Genomic DNA, 27649 nt, shown 5'->3' with positions numbered 1-27649 from the left:
CCTGAAGTCGTTCCCCCCCCCCCCTTAAACACACCCCGTGCCAGGAGAGCCAAATTCTGCCCAGAGGCAACCAGAACTGACATTTCCAGTGAGATGATTTTTCATAAAGCCAACGATGAAAACTGTTCCGGGTGGAAGCCCATGCCCAGAAATTAAGTGTGATCCGGCAGTTACAGTGTGGGGGAAAGGAAAGCCCCTCTGAGAGGCAGAGAACTGCACTTCCCAGTCTCAGTGGCATATCACGATGAACTGGAAACTAGGAGATGCTTAAATGCTCCCTACCACAATACCATACGATTATCCCCACACGATTAAAAAAAAAAAAGCCCAACTCTGTTAAAACGCAGCGGTTGTCCTGGATCCTTTTCAGGGACTCCAAAGCGCTGCGATTACAAGCCCCCTACACAACAGCAACCAAATGAGTTTGTTTAAAAAAAAATTTTTTTGAAGAAAAGCCCCACACACAGCTCCCCCAGCCCCAAGGGCAGGACTCCAGCGCTCCTTACACCGCGTGCAGCTAAAGCACAACCAAAAGGCCGTTTCGGGAACACGTGACAGCGCTCAGTGAACTGGCCTTGAATGCGAAGCCTTTTCCGGGGTGAGCAATGCCAGCTACAAAGTCAGATCCTTAACTCAGAGAGAAAAAAAAAAAAATCAAGCTGCAACCAATTCCAGCGCTTCTACCATTTCATTGTATCTTCTGCATAGAGGTAAAAGCTTTTCTTCAAACCATTTCACAAGAAGTATGTTTGAGGAAAGACCACCTCTAGTCTAGCACCAGTTTAATTATTTACATACAGTTAATGAATACCAGATTCTCCTCCTAAACTTGTACAGGGTGCATAGTCCTGCAGTCATTTGGACTTTAAATCCATCATCAGACTGTTAAGAAGAATGAAACTCAAAACAAGACTACAGAAGAATCCCATCCAGAAAAGTACAGAGCGAGCCTGCTGGGCTCTGGGACCCTGGAAGAGGTTCAGGTGGTAAAAGCAGGACAGTCCAATCCCTTCGGCGCAGTCCCAGCGAGCACAGTGATCTGGAAATAAAGGGAGACATTTTGCAATTTAACTAGCAAGCTTTTCCTCAAGGAACTGGGGGACGGGGGGAAAAGTCACACGTTTGTAAGCTGGTTATCATACAACTTTCGCCTCCGATCCCGATACCTAAACAGACTAGAACAAGCAGAGATACTCAGTTAAGATGACTTGAGGTAGATTGTTTTTCTGATGTCCAATGCTAAGGATAACAAAGCACCGAAACAGACTGAGGAACCTGCATCGCCTTCATCGCCGTCTGCCCTGTGCTTAGGTAGCGCCGATCCTGCCCTGGAGCAGGAGGACAAGCCAGATGACCTTCTGAATCCTGATCCAGCCCTCTGCTCAGTGAGAAAACCATCATCACCCACAAAGGCAACGAAGGCAACGAACTGACAGCGAAACGCGCAGGCACCACAGACCGCTCCGCACATTCCTCACCGAAAAACATCAAAACCGGTGCCCCGAACCCGAAACAGAATGGCCGTTTTCAGCAGGTACCCGGCCTCTTCTGCTTCTCAGACCGCATCCACGCTGCTGCAACCACCGCTCCGACACGGGCAGCGCTGAGCCCAAAGCCCACGGCCGGCAATCTGGGCGGCGTTACGCACCGGGCCGAGCGCATCCCGAATCTCAGCCCCCGCTGGGGCACAGCGGGTCTCCCACCGCGACGTCTGGAGGTGTAGCTGCAGCTGTGGCCCGAGCTCAGGTTTTAAAGCATTCCTGCTCAGTTATTCACAGGCGGGCTGCCAGAGCAGCGCTGACATCAGAAGGGAAACGGTGATTTTCAGGGCTTCTCTTAGTCAAACCTGAATGAAATCTCACAAGTGAGTGCATGCGGGGGGGGGAAGTACTTGTTTAACCCAGTAATTCTCCCCAGGGGAAATTCCAGAGTCCTCCAAACTTCAAGAATTTCTCTTTGAGAAGAGTCACAGAATCTCTCAGGACGGAAAGTCACGGCTACCTTAGGCCGTGGTCTGACATCAGCGGCTGGCTGCTGCCACCGAAACACTCTCTCCTCCCAGTCACATGCCAGAAAAAAAAGAATGTGAAAGTGTTGCTCGGTCCCCTCTGGTTTGTCACAGGGCCAAAAACACCCGTGCTGACACAAAACTCGGGGCCAGCCCACAGCAGAACGAGCAGCAGAGGTCTGCTCCGCACGGAGGGGACACTGCCTGCGTCGGGGCCTCCTGCAGCTTCTCCAAAAACCACTCCCCGTGTCTAAAACGCAGCTTCTTGGGATAGTTCAGGCATATTACTAATTATCCAAGAGCAACAGGAAGTTACTCAAGCTTAAAAAAAAAAAAGGAAAAAAGGGAAAAAAAACATCAGTAGCAATTTAATACGTCCTTGAAAGAGTTTCAATTGCTATAGGTAACTTAAAGAAACGGTGACATGCTGGTTATCGCATGAAATGCCAATAACGGTAATGGAGCGGTAGCTTTTCAGGGTTATTTACACAAACTGATTTTTCATGGAAATTTCACAGGAATTAGCGTGCACACTCTCCACCACCTCACTCCCCCATAAAGAAATTTCTTTACCATGAGTGTTTACAGAACAAAACGATCCCTTTCTTGACTTGCTCCTACCCACTTGTCCCTTTTTTCACCCTCAAAATAAGAAGAAAGAAGATTAGAAATTAGATTCTAGCTACAGCTATCATTTTACCCTGAACATACAAAACATTGTTTGCTGTGAAATTCGGAAGTAGCTTTTATTGAGTTTACCTGTCATTATGCAGTATCCTTTACATTTCACTACAGAAAGCTCAGGCCTACATTGTGTAAATACTTACTGAGCTGTGACTGCAACTCAGAAATACTCCAGGAAGAACGCCACGGCAAACACGGTAATGCTCTTCTTGACGTACTCCAAAAAAACTCAAAAACGCTCAAGTTGCATGACTGAACTGCTGAGTTATACGCTGAGTGCAGGTGCACAGAGGAGTAAGAACCGGGAACCCCTCCCTCATCCATATGTTAATACGTATTATCACATCTTATTAACACACTACAGGAACTGGTAAAATATGCACATGAGCTCAGCCCTGAGAGAGGCAGCTCCTCCTGTTCCAGCCCTGCTTCTTTCACTCTACGAGCCTCTGCGGACAGGCTTAGGTGCTGCTTCCCTAAGCTCAGAACTCCATTAAAAGGGTCTTAAGGATGCATTCAGCTCAAGCCATGCACTGGGGGAGGAACGACGGTCTCACGCTTACAGCACAGGATGAGCCTCACAAGACCCAGATTCCATCCTCAGCCCTGTCCCAGCCTCCGTGCCTCACCTTGGCAACTTCCCCCATCAACGTCTCGGCTGCTTCCACTGAAAAACAGTCACTGTAAGAACGCGAGACCTTACGTTCCTCCTCTACATACCAGGGCAAAACAAATGACTGCCTGAAGCCTACGGTTTCCACGGAATTTCAGCCTCAAGAAGAGTAAGCGTACGCTCAACCCCGCAGAGATGACATTTAACTTATGATTGGAATTTTACTGGAATCGGTTTATAAATACAGCACGGTCTTCCTGAGCCTGCAGAAAACACGCGCGGCCTCTCGTTAGGTGACCAACTTCTCCGCTTTTCCAGCCACTAAAACGAAAAACAGAAAGTCATCATCAGCCTCCCTCATGTCACCCAGGAACAGGTGGACGGCAGGGACCCAGACGGAACGCGTCAGTTTTGGTCCAGTGTGCCAAAGAAAACTTGCTTTTTTTTCTTCCAATCCCACCTGTCACTCACTTCAGGCCGGAGGTTTATCGCTTTGGCTAACAGACATCCAGTATAGTTTTACCAGTGCACGTGCGTAACCTCCTAATAAGTTAAGGGCTGAACTTCTGCAAATCAGCTCATGGCAGAAAAAAAAACAAAAAAACTTTTGCAGGATTTCTCCCCTATAACCCTTCATTTTTCCTACCAGGACGAAAGGGAAGATACTATTTTGCACCCTTATTGCTGCTTTATGGACCCTTCCAGAAAAGGAAGCAAGTGGCCCTAACAGCAACTTTAACACCGACCAGCTTATCTTTTTCATTCTCCCCCTGCACTTACGCCTGCCTGCCTTCGGTTTCTTGCTTTGCTGCTGCCCGAGAGTTTCAAACATTCTTCGCAGGAATTGGGCAGCGGCATGCTGATGAGCTTTTCCCCAGAGCAATCCATCACACAGGAGTTGCAATTCAAAAAAGAAATCAAACTGACTAGACAAAGAATTTCAAATCCACCCGGTAAAAACTGGAAAGGGCATCTTTCTCTAGTATTTTAATTACGGAAGATCACGGATTCAGATTCGTAGGGTAAAAACTGGATTTCCAAGTTGGTGGCACTCCTTTGAAAAGAGTAGAAAGAAAAATGGTGGAAAAGTGGCGTATGAGGTAACAGTAAGATAAAATGAACAGCTGCACTATTTAGCCTAATTTTAGACTCCAGTTTCTCTCTGAAGGAAAGCTGCTGTGTTTTGTTTTGTTTTTTAAATAGGGTTTTCATATTAAAACTTCTCTAAGATAATATCCATTAGCCAGTGCTCTCGAATAAGACTAGAGACCAAAAAAAATGATGAACACAGCAAGTTTAGGGGACCGGTAACACAGATATATAACAGCATTTGAGTCTCATGCTTCCCCCCTGTTTCCAATACCACCTAAGAACAGGGAAGAGGTTCTGCGTATCGGCCGAGCAGTCACATCAGGAAAGAGAAGTTTTAGCAGGTAGAACAACTCGAACTGGACTGATAGTTTTAGGAAACGGGCAGGCGTTCTCACCCCAAAAAAAAAAAATGACCCAAAAGTCAAATGCACAACCCTCCCGAAAGCACGTCTCTGTCTTGCAACCACCACCGTGATTACAAGAGGCACCAGATGTAGAAACCCTCCCCTAGTACAGCTAATAAATACGGACTGACAGAACATTTAATTTATACTTAGTAAAAGGCAGGTGCCAAGCATTACTAACCCCGTTTCACCGAGGGGAAAAAATGAAAAAGGACGGCACAATCACGTTTGTCCCAGGTTTCCTAGTAAAGTAGCTGGGCTAAGGGCAGGAAAACTAAGCTGCAGTTGAGCATCAGAATTGATGGATAGCGTCCCGCGTCCTAGCTCACACATATCCTGCCCAAATAACACTAGTCACCGTAAAACCAAGCATCAGGACAACGGTATTTCAGAAATCAAGGTGTTTAACAGGATCGGGCAACAACGCCTGGTCTTCCTCAGGCTACTCTAAAAAGTGAGCGTCTAAGATCGTCAGCATCCACACCAGAATTAACTAGACCGATTCTTACAACCTAATTCAACCCCCACATTTTTCTACTTTTTCTAACGCAGAGAAAATCTAAAGTCGCCCATTCCGAGGTGAACCCCACACCAGAAGAAGATGCAGCACCCCCATTTTCATTGGAAAGATCTCGTGCGTGCTGCACCTCGCAAGCAATTCAAGGCCTCCTAACATTACAATGCGAAGCGAGGAAAAACCCTGCGCTCCAAGCCAAGAGGAGCCAGGTCTCAATTGCGGATTCCAAGATATCACAGCTCATTGGCAGCACAGAGCCATTTGGTGCCAATTTAGTTTAAAAAACATATTTTCAACAACATTTTTCATGCCTCGCTTACCACTAAAGTTGAGATCTAAGTCAACAAAACATAACTATTGTATGGCAACGGGCCCAAGAGCGTTTTTTTATTAGCATAAGATTTTTAAACTGACTTCTCTGAACTTACAATAGCGGCCTGGAGACGACAGTGCACCTACGGGGAGGTTATCCAACGCGCCGATGTTTAATGCAATCCGAAAACATCTCCCGTTACAGGAGACGTCGTCTGCCGTAGTGAAAGCGCGTGCCACGAGAAATGCCCACCTCTTACAGGGAGGGAAGTGCTTTCTCTTGAGCAGTTTCCTTAAAGTCCCAAGACGCTGGGAGAGCCAGCTCGTTATTAAGCACGGCTACACGCTCTGAAGGGAAGTGGAAACAAATGCACGACAGAGCTGTTAGTAAAATGGAAAAATTGAAAACGAAGATCCCAAGCCTGGTTTCTTACGAGTCATTCCCACAGAAAACCACAGATTTCTCATCCCACGCTCTGTAAAAGCAGGCATTCTAATCTCTTGACCCTACTCCACGTTTCCCAGCTGTAAAGGTCAGCTGAAACAGACGCAAAGCCCCTATACCTCTGTCCCAGTCCCTACAAACACAGGGCACACCTATCTTACGGGGGCTTCGGGAAGCACCGCGCTCCTGCGGCCAGCCAGCGAGCAAAGGTCCGTGAGGGCTCCAGACCATCTCCATCAAGTGATTATGCTCTTAGTTTATTACAGGAAACGTTCCACCAAAACAACTTTCACGCCAGAATTTACTTCGTCTTTCTTGATGAGCGGTGTGATGTAACTCCCCTCATGGCATCATTCATAAATCCTACCACGTGCGGAGAACTGAAGGCACTTCTCTTCGCCGTGCAGTACGGCTTCCCAGCCCCAAAACCTCAGGTTAACTACCCCAAAGACTCCTCAGCGGAGGAACCCCGCGCTCTTCCCACATCACCTTCTCCAGGCCTGCACCAAGAGACGCCTCTCTTTGTAGCGCACGGTCAGATGAATTACGTTCGCCTCTTGCTCCCCTACAATTCCTCAGAAGTTAGGGCTAAGTACCCACTCTGTTCTCCGCTGCACAAGACAAAGAAAGGACACGAGCTTTAAATCCTTCCAACTGAGGGAATTTAACAGGCCAGACACCTGAAGGAGGCTGTTACTTGGAATGGAGTATTATCATTATTAATTAACCGTTTCTCGTGAGCAGCTCAGAAGACAGGTGGAAGCTTTTTGCATCCTGCTAGATGAAAGGCCTTTTTCCTTTTTACAGGAGAAAAAAGGAATTGTCAGTTTGAGTCCACTAATCCTTCATGCAAAAAGGATTTGGGGGGGGGGGGGTTTGGCTTTCAGGGTGGGAGTTGTTACTTCTTATACGCTATTTGTACTATCTGAAGTCAAAGTAATCCTCAGAACAGCTATTCATTAATAATTCCAATTAATGAGACCAGTTGCTCAGATATTGATATACAATGTATCAACAGCTCCCAGAATCAAGTCAATTTCACTTTCCGGGACAAAAACGCAATCCAAAGACATCCCCCATTGTACCAGAACGCTGTCAGAAGTACGCTTTTGTCAGACACACAGCCTCCTAAAACCCCTGCTTGAAAAGTTCAGACATCGTTATTTTAGCAGACATTTTATCTAGGCTTAAATTTGTCAGGATACAGAAAGTCCCTTCAAATAACCACCCTAGCATCCGTGACATCTGTCCGAGGCTCCTCTACGCCTGCATCGCAGGTGTGCACGAACGTATTCCCGAGGACCTGAAATCTCCGCTCAGCACAGCCGAAAGCTCACCACCGGCTGCCATCGGGCAGTTCGATGACCACAGAGATAAGATCCACTCTCTCGGACGGCACCGTTCCAGTCCGACAGAAAAGGCGGTTGAGTAACTCAAGATGCTGAAGGAGGCCGCCTTCAGCAATCAAGGAACAAAAATTAAGCAGTTTTCACACTGACACAAGAGAAGTACCGAGCGAGAAGGGAAACTCTGGAGGCTGCATGTCACACTACGTGGTATCGAATGTCTCTGACCCAGGGCCTGAAGTCAGAGAAAAGTACACAGAAAGAAAAGGGAAGTCTGTCAGTCCTGCACGAGGCCACGACAGGCCCTGGGGATGCACGTTTAAACACAGAGAGTAACCTCGTTTTAATCAAAGTTTCTAGGTACTATACACCAGCATCTCCTTTCCCTGTATCTAAAATACGTGATGTATACACCGCACTGCTTTCTCCTCTGTACTTTTTCTGGCCCTCCATATTTCCAGCAATCAAGTAATTCTACGCATACAGCAATAATTTTAATTTTCAGGCTTGTTTTTCCTATTTATATTTCTCCGCAAAGCAAAGAGTTGTGACACTGTTGAGCCTGACCACAGCAAGGACCTGAACGCCCGTCACATCTCCCTCTAAATGCAAGGGAGGGACAGGCGCTGTCAGCGCTTGGTCAAAGAAAGTCAAAATGTGCCCCGATACATACGGTTCGAACCCTCGGCCTGTCCTCTGTTAAAGCTCCCGACTGAACGTAAATTGGTAATTGACCATTTCCAGCGCTTCCACCACAAGTTTGGTTCTGATGGCTTTGTTGGGCGTGTTTTTCTTTTTTTTGTCCATTTTTTTCCTTTATTAAGGCTGAAGTACCCCCTAGAAACCCCCACACCTGTATCTCAAAGAACCCTAACAGCCCCGGTTTTGAAAAGGGCCAAAATTAGCCAGGAACAAAACGCATCCTCAGATCCATCAAAGAAATCATTTATACCAAAGGGAAAGTCACATAACCAAAATAAACAGCGAGCCCATTGTGCAGAGAAGCCCTGCCACTGTTCCGACAACACAGACTCTATTCCAGGCCGCATAAAACATCACAAGCAAAATAAACCCAAGGTACAAACAAAATGCCATCGCCTCCCCTTTTGTTTCGGGCACAATGCAACAAGGGCAGGCTGTCCGGGGCTCCCGCGGATGCGGGGCTGCCACCGAACCTCCTCAAGGTCACGGCCAATTTCGGCTGGGGGTGGGTGGGTGGCTGGGCTGGGGGGGGGACACACGACGAGGAAGGAAGGCAAGCGAGCGGCGGGGCCGCTTTGGGTCCGGGCTGGCAGAAAAGCCGAGTGTAAAAGTTTATGAGCTCATCAGGATTGTTGTACCATTACATCAGAGGCAATTATAAATGGCCAAGAGCAGGAGATGGGGAGCCAATCAGATCACAGATAGGATGTCAACCTAAGACCAACTGTCTCCTGGCTTTGACAGAAGGATTTTACCTCCATAATTCAAATCCCAAACCAAAGCGATCCGCACTCGCTACTCCCGTCACCGAGCTGTTTACCACCGCTCCCAGCCGCCGGCCCGCCCGGCCTCCGGGCCTCCCGCGGGGAAACGCGGCCCCGACGAACCGGGCCGAGCCCCGGCGACCCCGGCAGGCCCTCGGCGACCCCCGGCACGGGGGCTCGGCCCCCCCCACCCCCACCCCGGGAAGGGAACCGGGGCGGCGGGGCCGGGCCGGCGGCGGAGGCGCTGCCGGGGCCCCGCGTTGGCCCACGCGGGCCGCCCGCGAGCCCGGCCCCGGTTGCAGCCGCCGGGCCGAGCCTGCCGGGGGGCGACCGCCGGACCCCCCCCCCCCACCGGGAGCCCCCCCCCCGAGGCAGCCCGCGGGACGGCGGCGGTTCCCCGGGAGCCTCGCACAAAGGCTGGGGAGGGAGGAAGGGAAGGCAGCGAGGCAGCCATTTTAGAGCGAGCCAGCAAAGCACAGACAATGGCAGCTCCCCAGCAGCGCCGGCCCGCCGGGGGGGGACCCGCGGGACAAGCACCGGCCCCCCAACACCCCGGGACCCCCTTCCCCAGCCGCCCCCGGCCCCTCCGGCCCCCCGGGGTCCCCCCGTGTCCCCCCACCTCCCTCCCCCCCCCCCCCCCCCACGACGGCCCCGCCGTTACCTGCTGGCTCCTGCCGAGGCTCTGCCCGCTGCCGCTGCTGCTCCCGGGGCTCATGGGCGCGTGGTGGCTCCTCGGCGGGGCTCCGCCGGCCGCGGCCCAGCCCTGGCTGTTGCCCCCGCCGTACTGCGAGACCATATCCGCGGCTGCCGGGCCTTTGGCTGCTGCTGCTGCTGCTGCGGCCGCTGCTGCTCCCCCGTCCTGCGGCCCGCCGCTATAGTCGCCCCCGGGGTACCCCTGGTAGCCGCGGGCGGAGCTGGGGGAGGTGAGGAGCTGGTTGAGGGTGGGGGTGGCGGTGGGCTGCGGGGTGGCGCCCCCTCCTCCTGCTCCGCCGCCGGCCGCCGAGGGCCCCATGACCCCGAAGCGCTGCTGCTGGAAGGCGGCGGCGGCGGGGGACTTAGCACCGGCGGAGCTCTGAGCGCTGCCCCGGGGGGAGCTCAGGGCGTAGGCCTGGGGGGGAGGCGGGTAGGAAGCGGCGCTGCGGCCGGCCGCGTAGTAGGAGTTGTACTGGTGGTTGGCGAAGCCGTGCTCGGCGCCGCCGTGCGAGTTCTGGGGAGGGGGCGGCCCCGCGGGGGCTCCGGTCGGCCCCGGGTAGGGCTGCTCCAGGCCCCCGCTCTGCAGCGCTGCCATGCCAGGGCTTTGTTGTCCGCCATGTTGGTGGAAGGCAGCGGCGGCGGCGGCCGCAGCAGCGGCGGCGGCGGCGGCGGCCTGGGCGCCCCGGCCGTAGGGCTGCCCGAAGCCGTAGGCTGGCGGGGGCAAGGCGGCCGGGTGGGAAGGGGGAGGCTGCTGCTGCTGCTGCGGCGGCTGCTGCTGCTGCGGCGCCCCCACCCCGTCGCTGCTGCCGCCGCCGCCGCCGCCACCGGGCGGCTCCGGGAGGTTATTGTTCAGGGTGGCGGCGGCAGCGGCGGGCCTGGGGCCCGGGTTCCCGTTCGAGCTCTTCAGGTCGGCCTCGGCCCCTGCGCCCCCTCCGTTGCTCTCGGCCCCGTCCTGCAGCTCCTTCCCCGGGGGGCCCTCGCTCTCCGCCTGCTTCTCGCCGCCGCCGCGCTCCGCCGCCGCCGCCGCCTCGCCCCCCGCCTCCTCCGGGGGACAATCCCGCTGCTGCTGCTGCTGCTGCGCCTCCGCTTTCTTCAGCTCGGCTGGAGCCGGGGCGCCCAGGCTGCTGGCGGCGGCGGGGGCGACCTGAGCAGCCATGATCCCCCCTCCCCACCCAGCCGCCCCCCCCGGGCCGGTCCCGGTCCCGGTCCCGGTCCCGGTCCCCCCCCCCCCCCCCCGAGCTGCTCCCTGCCTGGCCGGCCGGCGTGAGGCCTCGCTGCTCTGCTGCTCCCCGCTCAGGCGGCGGCGGGCTCTTCAGGGCAGCGGGGGCTCATTCCCCCCCGGCCTGCTCGGCGAGGCGGGGAGGGCTCCGCTGGGCTGGGCTTCCCGGGGCCTGGCCCCGCTGTACCTCCTCGGTTGCAGCCGGCGGAGAAAGGGGAGGAGGAGGAGGGGGGTGGGGGGGGGGGGGGGAAGAAGAAGGAGGAGGAGGGGTGTTGGGGGGGGGGGGGGGGGAGACCCAGGACGAGGGGCTCGAGGAGCGGGAGGGAGGGAGGGGGGCAGCGGCGGGCGGGCGGGAGCCGTGCCCGGAGCCGGGCCGAGCGGCGGCGGGGCCGGGCTGGGCGAGCAGCTCCCGGCTGGGGCGCGCCGAGCGGGGCTCACTCCGGCACGAGGCTCAGCGCTGCCATTTTACCCAGCGCCGCGGCCGCCTGCCAAACCCGGAGCGGAACGCGGCGCGGCCCGGACGGGAGCCTCCTCCTCCTCCTCCCTCCTCCTCCTCCTCCCTCCTGCTCGCTCGCTCTCCCCCCCCCCCCCCCCCCCCCTCCCCTCCCATCACAAAGGAGGAGCGGGGCCGGCCCCGGCCGCTCGCGGCTCGGCGCGGCGGAGCTGCCGCTCGCAAAACCCGCGGTGGATTTCGCGGAGTTGAGAGCGGGGGGAGAGGGGGGGCGCTGAGGCGGGATGGGATGAAACGGGTTGGGCTGAACCGAGCGAGGCTGAACCGGGCCGGGCTGAACCGGGCCGGGCTGAACCGGGCCGGGCTGAACGAAGCTGGGCTGATCCAGGCTGAACTGAACCGGGCCAGGCTGAACTGGGCTGAGCTGAACTGAACTGGGCTGAACCGGGCCGGGCTAAACCGAGCTGGGCTGATCTGGACTGAACTGAACCGGGCCAGGCTGAAATGGGCTGAGCTGAACTGAACCCGGCTGGGCTGAACTGGGCCAGGATGAGCCAAGCTGGGCTGAACCAGAACCAAGAAGCGAGCGAATCGCCTGGAGAGCCAGCAGAACTGGGGCAGGAGGAAGCCCCCCAGCCCCAGCTGGGCTTGTCCCGCTCCAGTCGGAGGCCCTGCTCAGGAGGCAGCCTCCCTTACCTTGCCGGGGCGGTGAGGCCACGGTTCCCACCATCAGGAGGCCCCCAGCCCACCTCCTGGGGAGAGCGGTGAGGGCGCATGGCTGCGTCGCTCGACGCCAACTCGGGGGGTTTCGGCAGAGAAGACAGCCCGTGGGTTAACGAAGCGCCTCTTCTTTCTCCCTAGAAATTCCATTTAGAATTAGCCTTTGCAAACTATTAAGGATTGTCATTTCCTCTCCGCTGGTTGTGTCCCTCTGGAAAAAAAAAAAAAAACAACAGGAGTTGGCAGCGCGCCATGACAATAACTGCACACACGGGCATCCAAGAAAGTCCGGTTCCCGCTCCTGCCAAAGCGACAGCAGTGGGCAGTGAACCAGGAACTCCCTCGGGGTGGCTGAATGGGGACAGCCACAACCACCTGAACGTGTCTAGACACAACACGTTGAGCAATGGGACGGGATGCTCCCGCCGTCTCAAAGGATAACGAGGTGCTGGAGCTCCCCAACTGTCCAAAGGTGAGCCAAATTAGGCCACGTTCTTCTGCAACCACTTCGGGCCCAGCTTCCCACCTCCTCCATCCCCGCAGCCTTTCTCACAGCAGGAAAAAGGGAGGGAAGAAAAGTACCTGGGAATTGGTCCTGGACACGGCCTGTCCTGTTCCAGCGGGTCCTGTGGTTGCAATTTTTACTTCAGATTGTACAGGTCTGTGCCAAAGAAACAAAAATACGAGTTATTCAGATTATAAACACAAGCTCCTAGAAATTAGGAAACAGTTGCCCAATAAAAACGGCAGTTGTACAGTTCAGCTCTCGGCCTGTACTGGATCAGGACAGCTGGGTGGGAAGGTGTCTCCCCCGGCATAGCGAAGTATTTGGAAAAGCCAAGTGGAAGTCAACACAACTTCACGGAGAGAAAACACCAGAAAACAACGGGTAAGGAGTCAAAGGAACCTTCTGAGATGCAGACTTCCATTTTAGACCACCTTGAAACAAAAAAATGGGGCAGAAGTAACCTTGGTTACCAGAGGTAGTGATGAAGGCATGAAGCTTGGCCCAAGCCTAACAATCAGCAGGCCACACCACGAGAAATCCCATTTTAACACCACTGAGGACAGTGGGGAAAACTGGGTCCGGAGCAAGAGGCAAGCCAAGGCAGAGAAGGACAGAATCACTGCCAGTGCTCCAGGCCTGTTAGGGATGAAGTGAAGATTTCAGTGTCTACTGCTGTCAACTCAACCCTCACCCTCACTGTAAAACTGATATAAAATATTTATTATCCAGAAAGCAGGTGGCAGAACAAAAGGGTTTATTCCAAAGCTGAAAGTGGGAGGGGAGTCTGGATGGGGCAATAAAAAGCAAAATTTTACATGTATTCTAGAGCAGTAAACTGCCCCGCAGGCTCCTGGACAAAGCCTTTTGCCACTTTACAGTCTTTACAGTTGACTGTGCATCCTGGAGCAGATTCCCTCACAGACTGGTTAGTCGGTGTTTCTCCACAGCAGTAAATAAACTATTAGAAAGCAAAGGGTAATAAATGATGGCATCTGTATTGTGATAGTACTTAAAGGCCTTCGTGAAGTTTGGAGCCTCAGCACGGTGCTAGAATCTCCCAGGTGAGGTCCTACGGCTTTACCGGGACCGTGCAGCAGAACTGCCGAGGTACTCTTCTTCAGGAGAGTTTGAAAACTGGGGAAAATGCTAGAACGAAAAGTTGATCTACGTGCTGTCTTTGGAGGAGCCTTTGTTACTTGATCAAACCCTGCCTTCTAGAAAAAGCAAAGAAGCAGAGGGAAAAACTCCTTCAGCACATCAGGCCAGACTCCCACAGGGGAGGCCCTGTGGCTTTATTAATGCCTGCGGTGGGCTCTAGTGGACCACAGCACCAAAATACTCTTGTTTATATGTTTTGTTTACTCTAAGAAAAAACAAACCGGAGGCAATTCTGCCATTTAGCTCCAGATCAGTCTCGAGCAACGACCTCCTCAACTCCAAAGCTACAGTCTGCTTCGGGAGGCAAAGCCCTGCTGTCCAGCTGAGCCCCACCACAAGTTCACTGGCTGCAGATCAGGAGCTTCAGTTTCAGCCCAGGTGCACCCAAAGACTCCACGCTCCGAGATACTCCACGTGTGTCAGGCTTTTGGAATCTTCTTCAAAGAGCGCTAGGGCAGACTATGAAACCTGGTGTTGACTGTAATGTGAAAAGCAGGCTGGATTCCCCAGCCACCCACACAATAAGGAGACACTCACTTTACCAAATGTTTGTGAAAGCTGAAGCAGATTTTGGAATATGCCTCATCAATGAGGCCTTGGCACTTTACTAAATACTGAGGCGTTCAATGAAATTCCAGCCATGGGGTTTGGAAGGCAGATGACGGAACAGTTCTTAACAACATTTCCATCTAAGAGCTGAAAATCCTCCCGCCGCTCGTGCCATCCCGTGTTGGAACTACCCAGCCCTGCAGAACTGGACAAGACTTTGCAATACGTCGACGCTCTTCTCAGCCCGAGCGATCGCTGCTGAGCGGCGTGCGGCAGTCGGTCGTCTCTCCCCCATCTCCTGAAGTGCTGAGCACGCTTTTCTCCACGACAGGCTCAGCCCCTAGCTGCTCAGATAGGCTGGGGAGCCAGCTCGGCGCTCTCACATGGCAGCGCAGGCCACCACCGCTAGGCTGGCTCCTCCTGAGCCGAGCGGAGTCTCCTTCATGGAGGTGGCCGTGCCATTTAACCCAGCGCTAAGGCAGGGTAGGAAACCTGGTGTAGATTAGAGTACTAGAAACAGGAGTAGCGTCTCCCCCATGAGAAAAAAAAAAAAAAAAAAAGGCTCTGCCAACTGTGCGATGGCAAATATGGACTGAATCGTTGACATGGAAACCGGACTGAAGTCAGCCGCGCTCCCTCACGCTCGCACACACACAAGTTATCATTATCCCCAGCCTTTCAACTTGCTACAAACGTGGACTGGATTATTACTTCGGGAATTGGGCAGAGTTTCTCTAATAAAGTATCGAGCAGCTCAACCGCGCGCGAACGAAACGCGCCGCGAAGCAATTAACGTAGTTGGGTGCAGAAGGATGCTCTTCCATTTTCCTGAAAGGCACGGTGTGCTGAGATACGCAGACTGGACCCAAGAACAAGAGACCCATCTATTATAATTCACGGAGTACGCCGCAAAATATGGAATGGAATAAGGAAAGGTTATCGACAGTCCCTCAGCTTATCTGAGAGTAGTTTTGCTAAAGAAAATTACATTTCCTGCAAATGCGTTTGTATTTGTCCAGCCCATTCTTCCCAGTCTTTTAGCCGCTATCATATCTAGGTTAAGCACTCTCGTCGCAGCTTCACAGCCGCTAAGATTAACATTATTTGAATTATTTGTTTGCTGCGAGTGGCTAATGTGCTGGGGCATTGTACGAGACAATGCTTATTTATCCTCTTAAAAATATGTCAAGATACTCTATAATCTCCCTCTCCAGGGCTGACACAATGGCACAGGGGCGCGCAGGGGGAGAGCTCTGCGCTGCAAACCGAAGCGGAGTTTCAGCAGAAGGTAACTCCGCCAGCTCGCAGCAGCGCGGCTCGAAGGCAGGAGCGGATCCCACGCGGGGTTCGCTGCGTTCCCACCGAGCTGGCAGGAGAAAAGGGCACGGAGGGAAGGCGGCGAGCCCCTGCCTCCGCCAGAGCCGGGCGCTAGCGTCCGACAGAGCGCTGCAAAACTTTGGACGCGCACGGAGGGAGGGAAGCGGAGCGGGGCTGGCCGGGGGAAGCGCAGGGTGTTCGCAGCCCTCGCCAGGAGCAGGAAAAAGCGAAGCGGAGTCGGAGCGGAAGGGAAGCGGCGCGGAGCCCGCAGCGCATCCTGCTCCCGGCTCCAGGCTGCGGAGCCGGAGCAAGTTTGCGTGCACACGTGGGCGTGGGGGGGGAAGAGGGGAGAGCAGCTCTCCCCCAGCATTAAAAACGAAAAGAGTGGAAGCGGGATGTGTGAATTCCAGGGAGAATTCACTGATGTTCTGAACACGGTCCCTGCGAGGAGGAAAACAAGTTGGAGGTGCAACAGCGTTGATTTTCTAGAGGTGGCTGCGCACACCGTGCCCCACGGCCGCCCTCAGACAGCAGCTCCCCGGTGCTGAGCGCTCTCGGAGAAGGAAGAGTAAATCTACTTAAAAAAAAAAAAAAAAAAGGCAAAAAATAAAACAAAACGCGGAGTGGAGTTCGTAAAAACCCCTGCACTGGATCAGGAGCCAACCGTCTTAATTTCTCCTGAATCCCACCAGATTGGGGACCTGTCGGGTGGGCTTGCAGAGCAGCCCCGTCAGGCTGCAAACCCCGCTTGGAAGAGTTAAAAAGCCTTTCAGAGCTGCGAAGAGAGACAGACCTCAACTCTGGGCCTCGATTTTCCCACTGAAGCAAAACTATTATTCTGTTTAAGTACTTGGGAACTGGCAATAGCGTGCAGGGAGGCGAAACCAGCAGAGAGTTCGCCAGCACGCAGAGAGCTGCCGACTCCGAGCAAGTCTGTCCCTCTGTGTTTCTCCCACCCTCTGCTGCTCTTTTCAGTGGAGTGAAAAAAAAAAAAGAAAAAATAATAATAAAAAAAATCACTCCCGTGCAATTCTGCCCTCTGAAAGTGTATTTTTAGCCAAGTTGGAGTTCAGGAGTCACGAACAGGGCAGGGGGAGTGCTGCTGGAGAGCCAGGGGCCGAGAAAGGAGGGTTTTCACCCTTTTCATGAAGCTCTCGCACTGCCATTTTACCGAGGCAGGCAGGCAGCGAGCAGGCGAGGGAGGCAGCGCGACAGCCAGCGCTCGCAGAGAAGTTTCTCACGGCAACTGCGGGCTGGATCTGGAACGGAGCCTTTTGTTCACAGCAAGTTGAGCAGGAGGGAGAGTTGAGCCTGCTGAAAAAGAAAGAGGAGAAATAAAATGGAGGGGAGGAGGAGGAGGAGAGGAGACGTAGGTCGTGCCGAGCTGTTAGGCGCAAAAGGGGAAAAAGCAGCGAGCTCGGTTATTCTCTGCAGCGCTGCGTTTATTTAGAAAGTTGGTGTCGTAGCCTCAGGCACAAATCCCTCGCTAAATGCATGGGAACGAGTGAGAGACCCAAGGACAAGCATTAGTATACAGGAAGTGGAATTTTCCTAGGGGTTCACATCCTTCGGTGCTCTTTTTGCCAAGATTTTATCCCCTTGCTCGATGAAGGGTGCCTCCTAGAGACACCAGGAAAAAGGCCTGAAAGTGACACGAGGTGCACTGTAGGTCTGGCTAAACTAAATAATTAAAGGTAAGGGACACCTTCCACCAGAAATTACAGCGGGGGGTGAAGGCCAGATGCAACTTTGGGCACTCCCCTTCCTGCCCCCCCATTCCCTCTCTCCTTTCTCAGTGCCGAAACAGCACGCGTTACGTCCACGGTCTCTGAATGGGGTGAAAAGGTAACAAAAAAAAATCCCCCCCGCAATGTAATGCTTACACACACACGTCCAATATACGCTGCATTCACACAAACAGTTGGGGTTTCCCTCCCAGCACACACTGCTGACCCCTCGCCCCAAAACCAGGCGTGCTGTTTGCACGTGCCCGCACCCCAAACGCTTCCGACGGGGCTGAATTAACCCCTGAATTAACACCCGTGGAAGGAGGAGCCCAACTTCAGCCGCCTTTGTATTTTGTATTTTTGTACAGTGGATTCGTCCACTCGGTGGTGGACTCAAAGAGCAAGAGCCTGCTGCTGCTGAGAGCTGGCTTTTCCCACAAGTCGTGGGTTTTTCTCTCTCTTTTTTTTTTTTTCTTCTATGGTGTCTGGAAATACCGTTTCATTACGGGTGTTAATCACCTCCTGCGTTCCCCGCGCCAGCAGGAAATAAGTGAATTCGCCCCGTGTAAATGAGTGAGCAGCGTGCCTGCGACAGCGGCTCAACGAGACACCACGTGGGAAATCCGAGTTCAGGGTTTAAACGTGCTTTGCCACTCCGGCCATGAGGGACCGAGAGCCTCGCTGGGGAGGGGAAAAAAAAAAAAAAAAAAAAAGGAAAAAAAAAAAAAATCCACCACGTTTCGTGCTGCTCAGAGGCGACCTCTGTGGCCGCTCGGGGAGCGAAGTTCACCAACCCTGAAGTGCGGGCTGGGCAGATGCGGCACCGTCCCACCGGCTTCTGGGCTGGGAAACGCAAAAAGAAATTAAAAAAAAAAAAAGGAAAGAAAAAATGAAAGGGGGGGGGGGGGGCACCCCCCGGGGCAGCGCCATGGGCTGAGCGGCGCCGCTCTCCTCGTAGCGAGGGGAGCCCCGCCGCGCCCGGGACTCGCTCCGAAGCGGCTGCTTTCCCTTGTGGACGAACCCGAGGATGCTCCGCGCTTGCAGAGGGATGTGCGCGATCTCCAGGTGCTGGAGACATCTAGCGCCGGATTTCCAGAGGAGCCCGGGACCAGTGGCGCCCCGCGCCGTCCCCGTCCCCCCCCATCTGTCCCCATCCCACCAACCTGAGCGACCTGCGGGGCCGGGGGGGGGGGGGGGGTTCCCCACCTGGCCACGATTTTCATCCTCGTTGCTTCCTTCTGGAACATGGAATAAACTCGCGTCTCCACCGGGGACCTGTGAAAGGCCTGGAAAAGTTTAACAGGGAGATGTCAGAAGGCGTCAGGCAGGAATTTCACTTCGTTAGGGTTTTTTTTTTAATGGTGGCACTCACTTTTACGTATTTCGTGAGTAATTAACAGCGTGGTTGGTAAAAGATGTAGAGACACCCCCCCCCCCTTTTGCTTACTGAAATGGTGCGAATCCGGTTTACCTCTGACATGAAACACTAGGAGAGGTGAGGTGAAAAGTACAAGCACCACGGTTTGCCCACGTAGGCAGGAAAATATATTCAAACCTACGTATTAATACAAATGTCCATTAAAACAAATATTATTTCCTATTGTTATTTTTGGCTGTTGTTCCCCCCCCCCCCCCAACTTTGTTTTACTGAAGCGGGGAAGCATATACAGAAACCTTGCCTGCAGTAGATGCCTTTTTTTTTTTTTAAACGGAGCCCAGATGCTGGTCAGGATTAAGGTTACACCAAACACATTCTACATTGCCATTTTCCAAACAGAATGAAGCAGATGGAAAAGCCGGAGGAGGACGGCACAGGAACGGAGCACTCCTGAAAACTGCAAGCCCTGCACTAACGCCGTAGAGGAGCGAGCCTGGATGCCAGGAGAGGCGGAAAGAAAGCAGGCATATCAACTTCGCGTGTTGCGTTCCTCGCATTTGAAATAACTATTTTAATTAAGCATCTGCCAGAATATCTGCTTTAAGCCTCATATTTAAAATGGGGAAAGAAAATTCAGCTGCAGCTATTCACCGTAGGCTCCTTAGGGCTCTGTCCTAGAAGATGCAAAAGCCACTGGCCTCGGGCCACCGGAGTACTTAAGTATATGCGTAATTTTAAACATCGGCAGCCCCAGTGATTTTAAGCATATACTCCCTTAAAGTTAACCATGGACTCAGCACTTTGCAGGATCCGCCCATAAGACTCATACCAGCTCCTAGCTCAAGAAAATGAGTATCTGTGCATCTGAGAACACAAAGAAAATCTTCTTTGGAGAAGGGCTAAAGATTTTTGGTTTCTAAAAGACACCAGTTCATCCGCGTTGGGGACTCAGGTCACACTGAAATAAAATCTCTGGGGGAAGTTGGCTGAATCCATGCTTATTTCTAAAATACCCCTATTTGGCAAATTAATTCTAAGCATTTTATATGAGATTCTACAATAGCTTAGTTCATCCAGCATTGTGACTCAATCATATGATGTGCTTTGAAAATCTCCTTCAAAAATTGATTTTAAGAGCTTTTTGTTGATATCATATAGGCGTGCACACAATACTTAATACAGAGAAAGAACAAATATTCAAGCTATGGGGAGAACACTTAGTAATGTCCCTTCATTTCAGACGTACAAAGGAAGGCACAAATAACTCTCACAAAATGTAATAAAATAAAACCAAAAAAAATGCAATATTCCAAATAAACAAGGTGTTGACCAGCTTTGAAACATTTGATCATGAAAGGGCCAGACAGAAATTCTACTCATCTACCTTTCAACAGTCATCCATAAATGTGTATTTCAAAATCTTAATTCTGTAATCTAACCCACATGGGGAGCTTGCAGTCCGCGTGCAGGGATGTGACTGATTTTCTGCTTTTAAGGCCTCCATTCTGTAATCTTGCTCAAATGTACATGGCCTAAAAGTAAGATTCTTACCTTTCCAAGTATGCACCTCAGTAAAAATTTACTTGCATTAAAAAACAAAAATGTAAGGCCATTTAGACTAGCTTCACTGGAACTTCTGGAATTCATTACTGGAGCAGAGAAACAAGGTCATTTTTATCTAGCTGTTATCTATGGCTTTAAAGAGGCCCACAATCAAACCTTAGCAATATTACTTCTTCATAAAGACTGATACTATCATACTCACCTTCAGTAAAACAAAGGCACTGGTCAGAACTGTTCGTTCTCTGTAAAACTGAATCCTGAGCTCAAGACGTTCTGAAGAAGCATAAAGAAGACATAATTTTAAAATGTTTATAACGTTTATAAAAATATTGAGCATACCCAGAAAGAAAAAAAAAAAACACAACACACATCCATGGGTTGTTGCTTACATTCCTACCCTCATAATTCGATACCTAAGTGAAATGTGCTCAAAAAGATTCATACCCATTATATGTATTGGTAAGGAGTGTAACTACATACGTTATGAAACAAAGTATTTAAAGTATTTTCTCCTACTTTCAAGGAGACATAGTTAGTGACCTAGGTTTTCCAGTGCCATGGATTGCTGTAATCACTGAGAGCACTGCAGTTTTCCCCATGTCTTCCTCCAGATCCACTACCTTCCTACTGTAATGTTTTACTGACTTGGTCTATTCTTATTCTGTATTTTCTCAAGGATTACTTTATACATACGTGTAGAGTAGCCAGCACACATTACTTTCCATTTAAACAAAGGACTGATAGCAGTAAATAAGGCTGAAGCAGCACAAGGAACGTAATTTCCAGACATAAGTGATCAGACTTTCCAGGGGCTGTAATGATCCACTGGCAGTTATCAACGGTTACATGTGACAATACGGTCCTGGATTCAGCATTCATTAGTTAAGAAACTTCTCATTATTATTTTTTAAAAGGACTTTGCAATACTTCAAAATTAATGCTGTTTCCCCTTTACTAATAGCCATGACATAGAACCTTTCTTTAAAAAAAAAAAAAAAAAGTGAAGGAGTTGAGTTTTGATGTAAATGAGTGATTTGTTTTCCATCGCCTCTATGGGTACAAAAATAATCTAGATTTGTCATGCTACTATGGGGAGACAAAAAAAAACAAAACAACATCAAACCAAAGACTTCGAAAGTCATGTCCAGACAGCTATAGACTAATTAGCCTGACCTCAGTGAGAGATGTAAAAGTTAGTTCTCACCTGAACTGATGTGGAGGAAAACAGGAAAACAAACGGATAACATGCAATATAGGTTTAACAAAGGCAATCATGCCAGACAAATCTGATGTCTTTCTTCAATAAGAAAACATAGTTTTCTTTGTAAAGGAAAACACAGTCCACCTAAGCTTCAGCAGAACATTTGGTCTGATGCCACATGCAAAACTACTAGTTAAACTGAAAAAGGTGAAGATAAGCGAAAGAAGAGTTTTGTGAATAACAAGTGGTTAAAGAAAACATGCTGAATTGTGTTGAAATGCAAACTTTTAGCCTAGAAAGTGAGTGCTTGAGAAGCTCCTCCAGCACTGGTCTCAGAACTGGTGCTATTCCTGTTAAGTGACCTTCACACGAGCAATGGCAAGAGGAGCATTAATACAGCTAGCTGCTGACAAAATTGAAAAGCATCAGTACAGAAGACTGGAACACGGTAAATGAAGAACCAGATGAGGTTCTGGAACAGCACAGGAATTCTGAGGAATGGACTAGCAAAGTGGAATGCAGTAATAAGATTAATGCAAAGCACAAGGCTGGGGACTATTAACCAAAATTCTTCCGATCTGGGAAATCATCACAGTTAATAGAGAAGGATAAAGACTCGAAAGCATTATTTAGGCACAGAACGACTACACATCACAAAAATGAAGAAGAACCAACGTGATCTAATGGCCAGGTAAGGCACATGCAGATGTTATTGCAGCGACTCTTACAAAATTCTGCGTACAGTTTGAATTCACAGATATGTGAAAATTGGAATAGTCATAGAAAAGGCTTACTGAGATGGTTATAAGAGCAAAGAATCTATCATGAGAAAAGATTGAAGTTTTAGTTCAGCAAACTCCCGACGAAAGAAAAGCTGAAATAGAATAGGATTAGTTTGTATACATAGCTTATGGTATGAATACAGGTACTTAAACTACAGGGTTTCGTTAGCACCAAATACGCAAGGAGGCCTGATTACTTAGGCTGGAAGTTAGAGTAGGAGGTCTCAGTAGAAAAATTAGATTTAAAAAAGCCCTTCTAGTGGGGCTACCGGGCTGAAAGCACTAACCAGTTTTATGCTGGAGTTTGTCGTCCTTACGGACAAAATGAGAGCTGATTGCCTGTAGACACCTGGCATAAGGCTTGGTGACCAAGGGAGGCTCCTCGAGACCCACGTTGTGGAAGTCCAACAACCGGGGAAAACCAATACCAGCAGTGCGCTTGGAACTCTCATCTGCAACCTGGTGGATGACTAATGAAGTTATTATAATTAGTTTGCTGGGGCACGTTGAAAAGTTGTTTATTGACACCGTGGAATATAAAGATACAGTAAAGAATTTTGATAGCTTTGCCATAAATTTCATTGCTTTGCATCAACGAAATGAGAGGAAAACCTCTGTGCAATATCACAAAGATACATTTATATAGTGGTTAAAAAGTATTCAGATACCATAGTGAAAAACATAATGAAATTCCGTTACAATTAGTAATCCTGAATTTACTGCAGCACACAAATTGCATGCCATAAATATGTAAGCAAACATCAAAAAACAAGGATAAAAAGAAAATCTGAAGAAAAAAAAACCACATTCATTAAACGAGACAGGATTTGAGAAGGCAGGTTTTCTGATTTGATTTGTAATTACAGGCAGCCTAACGGTGCAGGAACTGGGCTAAGATGGGCAGAAGTGTAAGATGCACACACAGGAAAACTGAACACATTGCTCAGTTCCCTGTTAAATTCATCCGGGTCACGAGAGCGTAAAGAAGCATGAAATACAGAGCGAATAATATGTGGGCTGACCTGGTGCTGGAATACGCTCAGGCTCAGCAAGTTCTCTGTCAGCCAGCACTTGGAGAACTCAGCAGTGACCCTGGCTGCAGCCAAACCTCCACTCACACACGCAGACACAAACTCACCTTAGCAATGTAACTCTGAACAAGGATAAATAAAATAATCTTTTCTTAGGGTAGAGCTTTCCAAAAAGAAGACCCAGAAGGTGCCAGAAGACCGTGAAAGTCTCCCACCTTATCTCTAATTTTTGCTAATGGCTTTTCATTTCCACCACAAAGAATGTAACCTGGAACACCTACCACCTAATTCTTTCACAGTCTAAGGTCTCTTAACCTCTCCAGACAAAAACACGCCTGCTTTAGCAATACTTCTCTTTAGCAAACAAACCTTGGCTGCTCTTCTTGGGGTCTTCCATTCTCAACAGGAGATGTTCACGACTTCAAGCACGCCATGCTCAATGCTGTCAAAGCCTCCTTCCTCGTCTGTCACCTTTTCATGTTTCTTTAAGCAATAATTTGCAAGGGGGTGTGGGGCACAAATGCATCCTTCATCTTTGGTGGTTGGTTGGTTTGGGCAATGTTCTCACCAGACCATGAAAGACCAAGAGGACACCTCGCATGCACGGATCGCATCGCTACGTCCTTAACGTTTTGGACAGAAGTGGAATTGCACAGCTCTTCTGGTTGTTGATTTCTTCTTTCAACAAAGCTGCTCAATTTTAACTTTGGTTCATCCCAACTCCGCAGCCACAACTATTATTTTTAAAAGGGACATCAATAAAGTTGTTCTGCTCATCTTGTGAGTGACAGGACAGCAAAAAACTTAGCAAGAATTATAACCTAAGATTCACGTCCTGTAACTATTTTCCTTCCCATTTGCAAGCAAACATTCCTATTCCAGCTCACATCAGGACTTCTATGAGCTTTTTGAGTAACAAAACATAAATCCCATCCGTTGTTGAAAAAGACCATTAACTGACGATTCCTCTTCCATTTGCAGGCTGGCCCGCTTGGAGTTCACACCAATGGTGCATTTGGAAACCCTCCTCAGATCTTTTTCTCCCCCTTGTCTTCAGGCACGACATTTTCAGTCGTTTTCTGTAGCCACAGATCAAGACATGAACACGCACAGTAAGGGGGATAACTGGCTGGGCAGCAGTACTGCACTAAAGAAGCCGGTGGTTATAATGGATCACAAACTGAATTTGAGTCAACACAATAAAGATAATACATCACAGAAATATTTAATAAGGTTGTTTTACGTAGGACACCCGTGACAATTATCTTGTTGAACTCAGTCCTGGTGAAATCTCAGCTGGAATATTGTATCCAATTTCAGGCACCACATTAAAAATAAAAACAGATATAAACCAGCTGGGAAGAGCACAAAGAGAGCAACAAGAAGGCTAGGACGCTTAGAAAATCTAAACCTAAGAACAGGTTGAAATATTGGATTAAAAACAGGGGGAAAAAAAAAGGAAAAAAGTAAAAAGAAAAAAAAAGGGGAGAGCTCATGTGAGAGAGGACAAAATAGCCATCTTCCATTTTGTTACACTGAAGGTCGACAACCAAATGTTCATGCCCACTGAAAGCAGAACAGGTAATAGACTTAATTCACAGTAAGATTTGGCAGAGCAACAGAAGTGATGTCTAAACAACGAAAATACTAGCATGGGCAGTTGTTTCGTCGTTGTTTTGCTTTAATTTTTAAAGGACAAGATACAAAAACCTCCGCACATCGAAGCATCTTTCTCTTGTCCCGGAGCAGAGATGTGACCAATGGGCCTCATGATGTCTTTCTATGACTGCTATTTTTCTTCCTGTATTTGCTATAATAATAAAAATAGTGAGAAAGGTGTATTTCAAATTTAATAGTACACTTTTAGAGGAAGAATAGATGATTCGGGGCCACCACCTCAGGCCACCATTTCAGCAAGTTACTTGGAGGACTTTTTTGCAACTTTCAGTTACAGAAGAGATGAGGGAGTGCATTTCAGACCAAACGTTTCTTCTTTTATTAATGTTATTTTGCCAAGTCAAACTACTTTGACACTTCTGTTGAAGATCTCTGAGCTACACTGAACACGCAGCGGCATGATAGCAACTTCAGTAACCTCTAATAAAGTCCAAATGCCGTTTCTTTGGTTAATTTGCTTCGTTATCTTTTGTCTTAATGCACATTTTTTCCTCCTCAAGTGGCTAGTTTTGCAGACACTTTTTCACTGGATGTCCATAATACTGAACGTGTCTTTCCATTCCTTGCTTTTGTCCGCCCTTTAGTATCTTTCCCCTCCTCTTACGGATGTTGTACAAATCAGGGTAAGTTCAAGTTTCTAAAGATTCTGCTCTGAGGAAGTTTCACAATACCATTCTACGCTCATTCTACATCCATTTAATGGTAAATCACCTGCACTGATGAGCAAGGCCGTGTACAACCATTAAGAAACTGTTCGCTGTCTCCATAAATTCTTCCTCCTGGCTCAACAGACCATGTTTATTCTTTGAACCCCTATAACCCCTACTTGATTCATGGACTATACCTAGAAAAAGCTCACAGTAATTTCTTATGCATTACCAAGCTTTATGACACAGAAGATCAGCACCTTCTTCAGATATATGCATAAAAAAATCCCACGACAGCATCCCTGACATAAAACTGGCTAATTTTCAGTTGCGAGTCATCAGAAACGGTGCTCTTCCACAGATAGCAATGGGCTCCTGCATGCTAAGGGATGCCTTTGTTTTGCGTCCCGCCTCAGCAGCTGAGACCTGCAGATTTCTAGGAGCGTAATTTTCTCATCCCGACGGGCGGCTGCTGCTTCTGCTCGTCCCTTCTCTGCACCAGGACCCCGTGCCACCAGTCACACCCAGAGCAGCACGCTGTTGAGTAAGCTGCTCCAGGTCGATGTTGTACAGAAGTAACAGGTTGATTACATCTGTTGGTTTCGCTTTTTTGCATTTCTTCCATTCCTCAAGTAGCAAAAGACCTGCGAAGCTGTAGGACTAGATCTCTCCACCTGTGCAAACTCGCAGGAATAAGCATTGTAATGGATTTACCAGCTGCTTCTTCATGCAACCTCGCAACGTTTTGAGAAAGAAGTTGCACAGGCAAAAATCAATGCCAAGAAAAAAGCAACGGTAAATAGTCAGTTTGACCTGAAGAATTCCCAAATTCCAGAGAATTCCCTAGCAGCATGCTGTGAAAAAGAACATACAGCTGAGTAACAGAACGGCGCTCTGTGGGACAGCTGCCCAGAATATTTTGAGAGGTGAATTGATGCAAGGAAGAATGGTGTGCACCCGATTAACAGTGGAAAACGTCTTAAATCAGCATAACAAAGTGGGGTGAATGTACTTGTGCTCAGTGTAGTTAAATAGCTGTAATTAGATCAAACAAACGAGATTGATGCATCATCCCTTTGTAGACGTGGCCTTAAGAGGTAGGTCAGGAGCTAAATTCAGGAAAACAGTTACTGTAGCTTTTACCTAACAAGGCACAGCTACACACTGACTCTAAAGTAAATACTACTTAAAAGACCTGCTGAATTCTAAAGAAAAAAGTTAATAGAGAGGCTAGCAATATGTAATAATCTTATTTTTTAATCTTATCACACTGTCTGTAATAAAACTACTGTAGTTGATTGGATACTATGCCTTTTGGATAAACAACGTACAAAATCGCAGTTACAAATTCATTTGTCTCAAGGCTTTGAAGGTCTTAATTGAAGCGTTCCCTCGCCGGTTAATATGTCTAGATGGAAAGGGTGAGTTCTAATTTGCTTTGTTCTTTTAGAATCCTTTTATTAAACGTTAAGAAAATAAGGTACCACGCTGTTGCATGAAGTACGGTTGCTAAATTTCAGAGATGAGCAAAACATAAGGTAGCAGATGGTATGAAGAGGATATATGTGAAGAAATGTAAATAGTAGGGAACCTCACAAAATCAAAAACGTAAGGCAGAACTGAAAGCGTGTGCAAGACCCCTGGGAGAGCAGAGGAGATGAAGCAACAACTGAGCTGAAAGATACCTGACTTTCCTTCCTCAGAAATGGCAAAGCCCTGACAGGAAGCTCTGATCTAGTAGAACAGAAGTCCCATCGTATCCAGGGGAGCCAACACGATTTTGAAGGGTCCTTGAAATAAACACAGAATGAGGGGAAGAAGCAAGGACAGAGTTTGCAGGTGCCAACAAATAGATTCATCAGACACTTGGAAACAAAAAGAACCCCCCTCAGCCCCAAATATTTCAGAATTTGAATCAATATCTAATGAAGATATTACAAAACTACTAAGAGTAGAAGATAACTGTATTGAACAAAGACGAGACGCATTGTTTAAATTAGGCAGGAGATCAGTGAACTGGTGTTAAGAAAGCACCTAGCACCCATTTTCAGAAGTTGCAAAGTGTTTTCTTCCCTTATTTGCACCAAAAATACTGCCATCTGTACCCACACTCATGATCCATCACCCTAAAGATGTTTTTA

General features: G+C 49.5%; 2 protein-coding genes across 4 annotated transcripts in view; both read right to left on the bottom strand.

Annotated features, from left to right (window-relative positions):
- Nucleotides 1-10986, bottom strand: part of ARID1A (AT-rich interaction domain 1A) — a 61033-nt gene extending 50047 nt beyond the window's left edge. For 2 of the 3 annotated variants that reach the window (XM_080567200.1, XM_080567201.1), the window contains exon 1: nucleotides 9549-10805. In XM_080567200.1, the coding sequence (XP_080423326.1) occupies nucleotides 9549-10736 (1188 nt within the window). In that variant the 5' untranslated portion in view covers nucleotides 10737-10805. Of the gene's footprint in view, nucleotides 1-9548; nucleotides 10806-10830 lie in introns of those variants that run through there. The other variant, XM_080567202.1, reaches the window with a different exon arrangement.
- Nucleotides 10987-11528: 542 nt separating this feature from the next.
- Nucleotides 11529-27649, bottom strand: part of LOC308182505 (uncharacterized protein) — a 30441-nt gene continuing 14320 nt past the window's right edge. The window contains exons 4-8 of the mRNA XM_080567310.1: nucleotides 22441-22623; nucleotides 20373-20443; nucleotides 18436-18515; nucleotides 16674-16816; nucleotides 11529-12631 (exon numbers count right to left, since the gene is read on the bottom strand). Of these exons, the coding sequence (XP_080423436.1) occupies nucleotides 12612-12631; nucleotides 16674-16816; nucleotides 18436-18515; nucleotides 20373-20443; nucleotides 22441-22623 (497 nt within the window). The 3' untranslated portion in view covers nucleotides 11529-12611. The remainder of the gene's footprint in view (nucleotides 12632-16673; nucleotides 16817-18435; nucleotides 18516-20372; nucleotides 20444-22440; nucleotides 22624-27649) is intronic.

This window comes from Anser brachyrhynchus, assembly GCF_964034855.1.
Source record: "Anser brachyrhynchus genome assembly, chromosome: 24".
Lineage (NCBI taxonomy): Eukaryota > Metazoa > Chordata > Aves > Anseriformes > Anatidae > Anser > Anser brachyrhynchus.
Note: the sequence above shows the minus strand (reverse complement) of the source record. Positions and strands in the feature narration are given on the sequence as shown.